General features: G+C 33.4%; 1 protein-coding gene across 1 annotated transcript in view; it reads left to right on the top strand.

Moving 5' to 3' along the window:
- LOC137925827 (uncharacterized) overlaps positions 1–11,801 on the top strand; it is a 40,635-nt gene that overhangs the window by 10,920 nt on the left and 17,914 nt on the right. Inside the window, exons 10-16 of the mRNA XM_068769286.1 lie at positions 252–351; positions 593–697; positions 1,542–1,664; positions 2,224–2,311; positions 4,076–4,205; positions 5,569–5,679; positions 5,841–5,928. Coding sequence (XP_068625387.1) covers positions 252–351; positions 593–697; positions 1,542–1,664; positions 2,224–2,311; positions 4,076–4,205; positions 5,569–5,679; positions 5,841–5,928 — 745 coding nt within the window. The remainder of the gene's footprint in view (positions 1–251; positions 352–592; positions 698–1,541; positions 1,665–2,223; positions 2,312–4,075; positions 4,206–5,568; positions 5,680–5,840; positions 5,929–11,801) is intronic.

Here is an 11,801-nt window from a genome sequence, read left to right as displayed (position 1 = left end):
ATCGAAATTAGTTGCTAAATAATATTACAGTAAACCTGATGGAGACACATGTGTATATATAAGAATTTGTGTATGTATGAACGTATTGACATAAGTTACTCTTTTTCTCTAAATAAATTGATTACTAAGGTACTTCGAAATCTTTCGAGAACAATCTAAGATCTCTGTCCAATTAATCATTTGTTCTACACAGTTATTTGTCTTTTCTAAAAATCTAATATCTTAACTATGTAAATTAAATACTATTCAAGGCGGCTTCATGAAATATGCAAGACGGAAGTTGCACAAGGATTATAAATATTTGAAAAGAGGAGAGTTTACATTCGCGCAATGGTTGGACTCCTGTTTACCGTGAGTGATTTTATTTATTAATGTTATTTATTTGTTCTCGCGGTGGTGACGCTTACTTTCACAGAACGAAAAATAAGGAACAATCGGAACAGTAGTAGAGGAAATTTTCTTCTCTAGAAAAATATTCTTTAACGTCATTGATAGATCAGAGGAATTATAAAAAAAACTTAAGCTTAATAAATGTTAGTGAACAAATAGTAGTGGGTAAAAATATAACAAATTACGTTTGGTTTTGGTTTAGCTGCTGGTGGCTACGATACTTATTGGGAACGCTACCAAAAGATCCCAACTGTTTGGTCTGTGGAACAGCGGAGAAACCCAATAGCCCGGATTCAAAGCTTCTCAGGTACGAACACATTTTTGCTCATAAATTTTAAAGAAAATGTTTAAAACCTTTTTGTTCATGTACTAGTGAGTTTAGTTTGTAAGTAATTTAAATATATAACATATTAATGTAATAAAATGCTTAGTTTGAGTAAAGATTATTTTACCTTCTATAGTAAAATAGTTTAATACATAAATGATTACAGTTACAATATTAAAGGAAAGTTGAATATTCATTTTGCAGTCTTCTATTTTCGGTCGTAATAAGGGTGAGGATGTTTACCTTTATACAGTTGACGCTATGTCTGTTATGGTGTGTATATAATTTTGAAATATTCTCGGGGCTTGATTCGCGAAATGTTTAAGTTATCTCAGGTAGGTTTACCAATAACTATCAAACGCTACAGATATTGTGATGGAAAATAAATAACTTACATAAGACAGTAAATTTGAATATTAATACAAAAATATTAATACAAAAAGAAAAATATATAGTAATAAGCAACCTTAAAAAAATAGCATTCAAATTATTGTAAATAGATATTGATCACGTAGATAAAAAAATAAGGAATTAATAAGAAAAATTTGAATAAAAGTAGCAATAGAAAAACATAACCCTATATAAAAGGTCTCTGCCAGAGATTTTCAAGTGATTGAAAAAATGCATTAAAATGTGTAATTTATTTCAGTACAATGTTTTTCTTACCTTATGTGTTGGTATTTTTATGCTCTGCTAATTTTTTTTTGTGTTTCATACAAAGTGTGTTTAAAAAGATTACCTTTGTATAGATATACATTTAGTGCTATTAATTCCCATATAATTTAATAAGGTTATTAATGTATGTAATAGCTGGCTTTGGTTTCAGGTGCGACACCAATAATTGCCCAGGGGTCTACTGTAATCAATGTTTTAATGACTTGGGATTGCTTTGTACAATCTGTTTGAACCCCGTCGACTACGGCGATCTAAGCGACGTTAGTTTGGAAAAGTACGTTACATTTGTACTACCTATTATTTACACTCACGGATGCTATTTATAACGATTAATATACATAACTACTGCGATTTCAGAACGTTTCTTCACAAAGCTTAGCTAAAGCTGTTAAATCATAAAAGCCACCATCGAAAGTCAGTAGAAAACGTCCCTGGAATTACAGTAAAATTTGTTTATTTTTTTGTTTTAATAAATGACAATTTAACTACTAACTTTGCTTTGCTTGTGGACGGGAGGACCACCTACGCTATAATCGCCGGATCAATAACCAACCACTACAGAATCCACCCACTACAGAATATTTAAAGCCACAACGGCCATCTTTTCTGCGCGTTACGTAGCCTGCCCACTGCCACTTTTCTATTTCGATAACAATGATAAGCTGTGATTTTTCAATAAACTAACAACTGTTAATAAATAAATTCTGTATGGAATACCGAACTTTTAAGAGATATTATGAAAACATTACGTTACATAAAAGCTAGACAAATTTTCAGTAAAATTTGTGCTCTGTGCATGCTTATAGTGAAACAAATTAATCTTTTTTTCACAGAGGTTCTTCTGATGACAGCAACAGTGAATGTCATGACTATGATGAGAAACTGGATCCTGATGATGATCATGTGTTTTCGCAGCAGATCGTTAGTACCATATTGAAAGATTTAATTTTCTTTTCAATATCACTACTTTTTACTAATCATTTTGAATTATGTTTAACTTAATACTTTTGTGAGTTTTATAAAAGGATCTGATAAAAAAGCAAAAAAGTTATTTTCAAAAGCACATATGAATTTTTTTCTTCCAGCAAAAAATTTTCAAAAAACGAGAAAACATCTGTGAAAGATTTAATACATTACCTAAATGTAATGACATTAAAGAAGATTGTTCAGTATTTAAAACGACAGATAAATATCCGGATAGAAACCTGCCTAATTTGCAATATAATAACGGAAGTTTATCCTCAGCTTCTAGATTTCACAAAAAACCTGTCACAGTTAGACATTATAACAGTTTTAACTACAAGAATAATTTAATGACAATTAAATTAAAACCTGCACCTTCAGAAAATTGCAATAATAATATTCACAACAATTTTCTTAACATGAACAACTATTGCAAAAAAATCTACTATGACATATTAAGAATAGGTTGTGTGTTATATCAAAATAAAGGCATACAGTTATGGGGATTGTTTTCTGGTATCGTTAAGGAAGATATTGGAAAAAGAGGATTGAAAAAGTTACATTCTTATAGTTTTGAATCTGAAGACAATTATAAATACAGAAGAAAAAATACCACAGGTGTAAAGGAAATAAATAAGATCAAACAAAGGAGAATATCAATAGAGTATTGGACGAGAAAATTAAGTAAAATGAGATATCGTGAAATAAAACTTACAAATTCATGTACGGGAAGGAGAGTCCCTTCTAGTATTACACCTCAATTTATCAGAAGTCTATTTCCTGATAAATTTGTTCCATGTTATAAGATAAGTTCATCCACATTTTCAAGTTATTACGACATTAAATTCAAAACTAATTCTCTTAAAATTTCAAAACTTATCGTATGTAATGAATATGCGAAAAGGTTAAGGAAAAATTACAAAAGCGTTTTCCGTTGCCGCAGTAAAGACTCAAAAACAAACAATACTCGAATATTTGCAAGTAACACTAGCTCTTGTAGTTTAGATCATAATTTCTCAGTACCTCAAAATGTTTCCAATTACTGTAGAAACCTATGTTTTAGAAAATCGAGTAAAAACGGCGATAGTAATTCTAAACGATCATTTAGTAGTAAAAAAACAAATAAGACGCCTCAAAAAGAACCAGATAACAACGAAAATTTGAAAAAGAATGAACCAGACGAAGGCAATGAGGCCGGGAAAGGAGATAAAGAGGAAGAGGATAAACTAGACAATAAAAGTGCCTGTTACTGCATGAAGCATATACGGAGATTATGTTTTTGTCGTCACAAAAACTTTAGTATCACGCCTTGTTCTATATTCAAAAGAATGTTTAGAAAGAATACATCATCGCATTGTTCCAATACTACTAATCATAAAAGTAGAAAAAAGGACAAAAGTAAACATGATCTAAGTAAACCGATTGAAGGTGAAAAACAAACCCAGGAGAAAGATGATGAAACCGCTAGAATTTATAGATTATCCACTTATATTGGTCAACATGAATGGATGAAAGGTCAATTTAGTAAATCAAGCCAATTGGATTTACGAAGGAAAAAACTATTTCCTAATACTTCCACAAAAAGCCTACATAAACTAAAGCTGCAGTCAGAATCGAACGCAATCGATGTAAATTTATCCAAGGTTAGAGCAACGAGAGTTACTTATATGCGCAATTATTCAAATTACAATTTAAGAATACGTTTTAATATTATTTTTGCAGATGAAACAAAAGAAATACAGAAATAAGAAGGAATGCATGAATAAAACATTCGACGATGATTGCACGAATAAAGATACAAATGATCATAGCGATAGTTTAAAAAAAACTACGACATCAGAAAACGGAAAAAGTAATTCTTAGATGCATATAATAGTTGATAATATTATAATTTCTTTAAAAGGATTATGCCTATGTATAAGTATTTATTGATTAAGTAATATCTCCTTTTCTTTTTCTAAAAATAACTAAATCATGGGGACGACGGTTCAGTTTCATGTTATAATGGTGCAGAGCCATCTATGGAACGATTCTAGCCGACCGCGGTTAAAGTATCTTGCGAAACAGTCATTCTGTATCGATATTTTAAATATTATAATGTTATTATGGGAACGTTCATCTCGCTTTACGAGATTGAATCAGTAATAACGAAATATATTGAAGAACGTAGGTAACCGCTGACATAACTGTGCATAGACGACATTCGCATTCAACCGGTTCCATTGGAAAACTGTGGGGAGAGCTATGTCCAGCTGTGGACGTTTTACGGTTGAAATATTGAGGATGGTGTGTATGACATTCACACGTTGACTGCCGCCACGTCACCCGTATTCGGGTGACAGTCGCTTATTTGACTACTTGCGCAGACATTCGTATGTGTTTGAAAGAATATTTTGCAGAATAAGTAACAAAACTGTTGAATATTATTTAATATAAACCATATTTATTAATATAAATTTAAATTTATAATAGGGATATTCATTAGTATAAACTATTATTGTAAAAGTAATATGAAAATAGTTTATTAAGAAAATTATGTAGAATGCCAAACTTTGAAACATTCTATAAAAAGCTGGGGTTGGTTGGGACAACTCGGACAATAAATTGTTTTCTTTACATCATCTCGTGTTTTTGATCGCTCATTCGACAACTTTTATCGGCATAACACTGTTTTGCATGCGCGTCTAATGGTTCCCCCGGAGTCATTTTTTCAAAAGGCGATATAATAGTGTCTTCGACGAGAACATGAATTTCTGGTACTATCAGACTACCTAAATAATTTTGCATTTAATCTCTCTCTAAATCTTCCAATATTCACATCTTAGTGGCCTCGTCTCTCTAACAAATAAGTTTTCCCTTTTTCTTTTCGACATTTCAACGAATTATTAGGATAGAGGTTTTCAGTTATACCGCTCGTTACTCGGCAAAGAGTCAAAGTGATCCTATATAATACCGAAATAAGAAACAAGTGCGAAGTATCGAAAATAAATGACTGAGCATCATACCATGGAAATAAACGGGGTCGGCGGGCTGCTCTTGCGACAATAAGCGATTCGCTTTATTAAAATGTCGCAATATACTCCGTCTAGCGGTACACGTGGCCTGACGGGGATTTCACTGAAAACGCTTGTGGCAGTCAACGTGTTGAACTTATTCTAGTTACTGGATTATAGTAAAAACGTTTGAACTATCTCATTCTTTCCTAATTCCAACAGAATTAATTCAGAGGAATTTACTAACTCACAAATGGTTTGATAACTATTATTCCTTACTGCCTAATAACTCCTCGCTTTCCTTGAAGACAATTATGAAAGCAAACAGAACAGGTGAGTCACATTTTTTTTCCATAATATATAGATTCGTTATTTCCAGCTTGGATAAATATTTCGTAACTCTGAATATGGCGTGATTTTCGAATATTTCAATTTAAAGGATTCGTTCCATTATATATTTTTTAAATTAATTGTCTTTTAATTGGAACTTTCAGCAAATTCTGTTTCTGACTATGGAATGTCCCGCAGTTTAAGATACTACTGTTCTATAGGTAATACCGAGTTTGATCAAATCGACTGCCCGTAAGTATTTTTGTATGAATAGTGAAATTTTACGATAGAGTAGTTGCGAATTGAATGGATGGAGCGATTTTGGCACTTGCACCGTAAAGTCATGTTAAAGTCAAAACATGGTCACTATTCAGTCCCCCTCCGACCATTATTTTTTTTTTGATAATCTCCCTGTAAAATTTGAGTACTGACGACATCATCATATTAATTGAAGTAAGTTATTAAAATAAATTAACAATTAAAAGAGTTACAGTTATTCATCATCTTTAATTTGGGTTTACCGGATTTTTTTAAAAACAAATTTATTTTCCGCCTGACTTTAGTCCATATCGACATTAAATTTTCTTAAAATACAATATATAAATTACAATAATATTTTAACATTAAATTTTCCGCATTATCAGGGAAGCTTTTAAAACGAAAATGATTACTAAAGAAAAGCATAAAATTGACGTAAGTATACAACGACCGGTGAGATTATTATTTTATAATATAGGTGTAGTGGATAGATATTAGGAATAATTATGTAATTTATAATTAGTTAGTAAATTTTTTTGCGGTATTACCGCTACAATGACGGCATTCGCAAGTCATAGGATCAGTAGAGTTGAGATCAATAGAAAGTTAACCTCTCTGTGTCTCACTTGTTAATTTTAAATAAAAAGAACTTTATATATCACCAAATTTGTTTTTTTAATTTAAATTTGTTTTAAATTTAAACGGTGCAATTTCCTAAAATGGAGGAGTTTGGGAATGACTGTAAAGATAATGAGAGAAGTGATGATGAATTAGAATTTGAAGTACATAATGAAAACATGAACAGTGAAAGTTACGATTACTACTAATTGACCGACTTGAAATTGACTACTACTAATTGACAGTGACACGGAGAATAGTTAAGATTATTACGAAGAACATTTGGAACAAAAAAAGGGCTCAAGTGAAAATGATGAATGGGAGGACGTAACAGAAAAAGACGATTTGCCATTTAGTTTCACGTTCAAAACTGCTACACGCATCGTAGGGCCACAAGTATCTCAGAACATAAGACCGTTGGACTTTTTCAAATTATATGTCACGGATATATTGATAGATCAAATAGTGAAAACATGTGCCTGTAGACTAATATGCAGCATCGTATTGTTTCCTTCGAAAATCCCTTAAATGGTGGAAGAAATTATTTTTTGGGGCATGGACATGTGCGTCATTAATGCATAAATAATAGGACAACAGTAGAACGAAAGGCCACTAAAAATATAGTGAAATTTTTGTCAATGAATTAATAGGAAATTTCCGACATCAAACACCGTTTTTACTCCGCAACCTTCAATATCGTTCGTAGACATTTAACATAATTAAAATAAAAAAATAAAATGAAAACAGCTTCACATAGTTTGTTCATGAGCCAAAAAAAAATTGCAGTATGTTCTGACGGAAAACTTATAAGGAGGAAAACGAGAAACAATTACGTACTGTGATACTTGTTACTAGGAAGCTAGGACTTCACATCTGTGATTGTTTTGCTAAATATCACACTGTGGACAATTTCAGAAATTTAAATATATTTCAAACCTATAAAGGAGAAATACCTCTAAAAAGCCAAATTTGCTCTGACTGGCTGGTACTCCCGTCAGAGAAATATGCCGATCGCAAAGGGTTGAAACCAGTGACATAAAAAAAGAAAAAAATAAAGTTAGAACAAAACTACGGTGAAGGACAAATGTGATACTAAATATGCTTAGACTAAAGACTTCCTACTTCGACTTACAATGGCCGTTTCTATAATTTCTAAAAAACATATTCCCTTTGATTTTTAGTCATATCGGAAGCAATCGAGATTTTGAGTTGCTCACCTTTCAAAAAAAAAAAAACTTCATACGTAATTTGTTAATTGCATACTTTATAAAAAATGACTCTACACGTGGCATGTGCCACGTATGAAAACGTGTTTTAGATTTTTTGTTATTGTTGACATTTACTACAATTAGAAAGAGTGGTGGAAGGAGCTTTATTTAAAAGATGTACAAAAAATGTAGTTCACAAAACCTTTTGTAGCGCTTAAGCTAAAATGTATAGACTGCATTATTTCTCATGTTATCTTGTCGCTATAATAGCTTGTATTTAGATAAGAGAAATCACTTCTCAGCATTTCATGGATTCACCGTGCTGGTGCCGGCTTCATCAAGCTTTAAGGAGAGTGGTCAGGTACGACACTCAGGGCTGACAAGCAGGTTTAAGAAGGCCTCCTCCTTGCAATGCGTTGGGGATTGTCAACATCGACTAGACTACTCTCTCTACCTAGCAAAATTTTAAATGATCCTACCAATGCTGCTATGAAAATCCGTTTAATAAATTTGGTGATAATCGAACTTGACAGGCCTAAGTACATTATCATGTTATTAGAGATATTTCCCTTTTATACCTATCACCTATCTACCTCCACCGCGTACAAATTCGGTATTAATTTATTCTTAGTTATTTTGTTAATTAGTTCGTAGTACTTTTTCTTGTTACTTATCGTCTACGTACACCTGTTACTCGGGGAACAGTAAGTTTATTAAACTGTTTATTTTAATTTACAGTTAAAGCCTGAAATCGAATGCTCCCCTTTCCACAGTTGCTGTTGCAGTTTAGAAGGTACTTTTTCACTTTAATATTTTATATTAAAATGAGAATGACTTGACTGACTCCCATTTTTTTCCAGACCTGTCTAAGGAACCATTAAACGAATTTAAGCGATTTCCAAATAACCATTTGGGAAGTGAGTTTTTATTTGGTATATTAATTTAACGTATTTTTTCAAAAACATGAAAAAGTTACGTGGTATTATTATATGTTGTTTTCAGCGTCATCTATTAATTTCAATTTCAAAACTGAATTTGAACTGATATCGAAACCGGTTCGCACTATAAAGTTGAAGTCGATCAAGCAGTAAGTATATTTGTATAATCATTTCAATATAGTTATCAAAACATATTTATATCGATATTACTCAATTTTTCGTGAATTTAGCTACGTAGCAATGATCCGAAGCCATTCACATAGCATATAACGTAAATAGTACATGTACAAACGTACTATTGCGGAAATAACTTCGTGCTGCTATATTCGATTGGTGCAGTACCCTGTTAGCCTTTCTGGCTTTTACGGCTCCTTTGGACTCGGTCTTCAGAATCCGATATAAGCGAGATAAGAAATAATATAAAACTCACGAATTAACTTCTGTCGGCACAAGTTCATTGATCTTGCGGGCGGTACGGTTTTTCGCCCAAGAATACCAAAAGCTTCCGGCAATTTAGGAAAAAATTGACTACCCAATGAATTCCCACTTTTTAAAATTGTTGATACGTGCTTGAAACTCGGGGGCAAAGCAAATTAAATTTCGAGTTTTGGGAATATGATAGAAATGTACGTGCGAAAAATCCACCGACACCAGCTAAGTTTTAAAAGTAGTCTACACGAGAATAAAGTCTAGGAACCTTTGCTCTTTATCAACATATTATCAGTACTTTATAAAGGGACTCGATCATTGTTAGTGTTTATGACAAAAGTAGTAGTCTAGTAACCTATTTAAATATTGGGGTCAAAATATTAGGCCTCCTTCAAACTAAAAACGAAAACCATTATTTTGTTTTCAGCGCCATGTCTGATCGTTTTCTTCATTTGAAGTGAGTATAAAAATTTTCGTTAAGTTTAATCTGTGTACTTGTTTAAGTTTATATTGTAATTTTTCATTGCCGTTCAGTTATTATACATTTCAGTTATTATACATTTCAGTTGAAATATTCAAAACATACATTTAATAGTAAAAAGTTGATAATCTATAGTTTAAGGAATAAATCAATTAAATAAGACATTATTGTTTACCTTGCAAAAGCATGTATTCGTAATGTATCTTAACAATTTCAACTTATAAGCAAATTTTAATTTGTAACACAAAGCATGGACTGAATAATTGTCGAAAGTCGCTTCTATGTTCTTTAGGCAGTATTTTTCACTAAACCTTATGTTCGCTGTGCAAAATATACCAGATTAATAAGATTGTATACCCGGTATCCATCTTTAGTAAAAAAAATTGCTAATTACTATTTTTAGTATGTCACGTATTGTTTTTAAGTAGATAATAAAATTATTGAAAAAGGAAATTACTGTTCGTTGTTTATCGTCGCTATTATATGTATTTATATGAAGAAATCGGGAATTTAGTACAGAGTGTTTGGAGGCACGTGAACTGTGACAACGTTACGTTCAACAATTCTCAGTTACTACCTCGTTAAGCTACATATCTAGACTTATGACATATGGTTCATATCTAGACTGCAACAGAGATAAAGTGTTAAATATAGCTTAACCGTAAACATTTTCTGATTATATCTGATCTGAGTTATAATAGGTTGTCAAATATCTCCCTTCCGCCTTTTTGTCTTTTGAATTTCGCGGCTATGTACAAAGCGCTACAGAGCTCGTATCTGTACTATACATAATTTGAAAGCTCTTGACATAATCTACAAATCGACGCTATGCATGATTAGTTTGGATATTGCGTTCAACAGTTATAGACGTGTAAACATGGAGTTCACTAACGCCGAAATTCGCGCTATTTTAAAGTTTTCCTTCGTTAAAGGCAAATCCGCTAGAGAAACGTTCCGTGAGATTAATGGTGTTTTGGGGGATGGTACTCTATCACTTCGAACCGAGGAGGAATGGTTTCGACGATTCAGAGCCGGCGAAAACGACACCATGGATAAGCCAGCCGGCGGAAGACCTGTGACGACAAATACCGATCAAATCATGGACTACATCGAGTTAGACCGGCATGTGGCATCTCGTGACATCGCCCAGGAGATGGGAGTTAGTCACCAAACCATTTTAAACCATCTGCAGAAGGCTGGATACAAAAAAAGCTTGATGTTTGGGTGCCGCATGATTTGACGCAAAAAAAACCTTCTGGACCGAATCAACGTCTGCGATATGCTGCTGAAACGGAACGAACTCGACCCATTCTTGAAGCGGATGGTGACTGGCGACGAAAAATGGATCACGTACGACAATATCAAGCGAAAACGGTCGTGGTCGAAGGCCGGTGAATCGTCCCAAACAGTGGCCAAGCCGGGATTGACGGCCAGGAAGGTTTTGCTGTGTGTTTAGTGGGATTGGAAGGGAATCATCCACTATGAGCTGCTCCCATATGGCCAGACGCTTAATTGTACCATCTACTGCGAACAACTGGACCGCTTGAAGCAGGCGATCGACTAGAAGCGTCCAGAATTGGCCAACAGGAAGGGTGTAGTGTTCCACCAGGACAACGCCAGACCACACACTTCGTTGATGACTCGTCAGAAGCTACGGGAGCTCGGATGGGAGGTTTAATCACATCCACCATATAGCCCGGACATAGCGCCAAGTGATTACCACCTGTTCCTGTCCATGGCGAACGCCCTTGGTGGTGTAAAGTTGAACTCAAAAGAGGTTTGTGAAAAGTGGCTGTCCGAGTTCTTCGCAAATAAGGAGGGGGGCTTCTACGAGGGAGGTATTATGAAGTTGCCGTCTAGATGGAAACAGATTATCGAACAAAACGGCGCATATTTGAACTAAATCCGATCACTGTAACACTTTTTATAAAGCATTGAATAAAGAGCAAAAAAGCGGAAGGGAGATATTTGAAAACTATACAATGCCAGCCACTTCCACAAAGTTTTGATTATTTGTGTCTTTGTTAAAGTAATATTGTAATGAGACAACCTTCCAGATATAAGTCTCTTTATTTTATTTTATATTTATCGTAAAGAATGCACAGCACTAATGGATGTAGGTATTTGTATTTTGACCTCACCTTTTTTATAGGAAGCCAAAATATCTAAAAAGAGATTTTTCAACTTATTCGT

The sequence above is a fragment of the Battus philenor genome, unplaced genomic scaffold (assembly GCF_028537555.1).
Source record: "Battus philenor isolate CCGP_79_NKW_IND1 unplaced genomic scaffold, ilBatPhil1.0.hap1 SCAF_28, whole genome shotgun sequence".
NCBI lineage: Eukaryota > Metazoa > Arthropoda > Insecta > Lepidoptera > Papilionidae > Battus > Battus philenor.
Note: the sequence above shows the minus strand (reverse complement) of the source record. Positions and strands in the feature narration are given on the sequence as shown.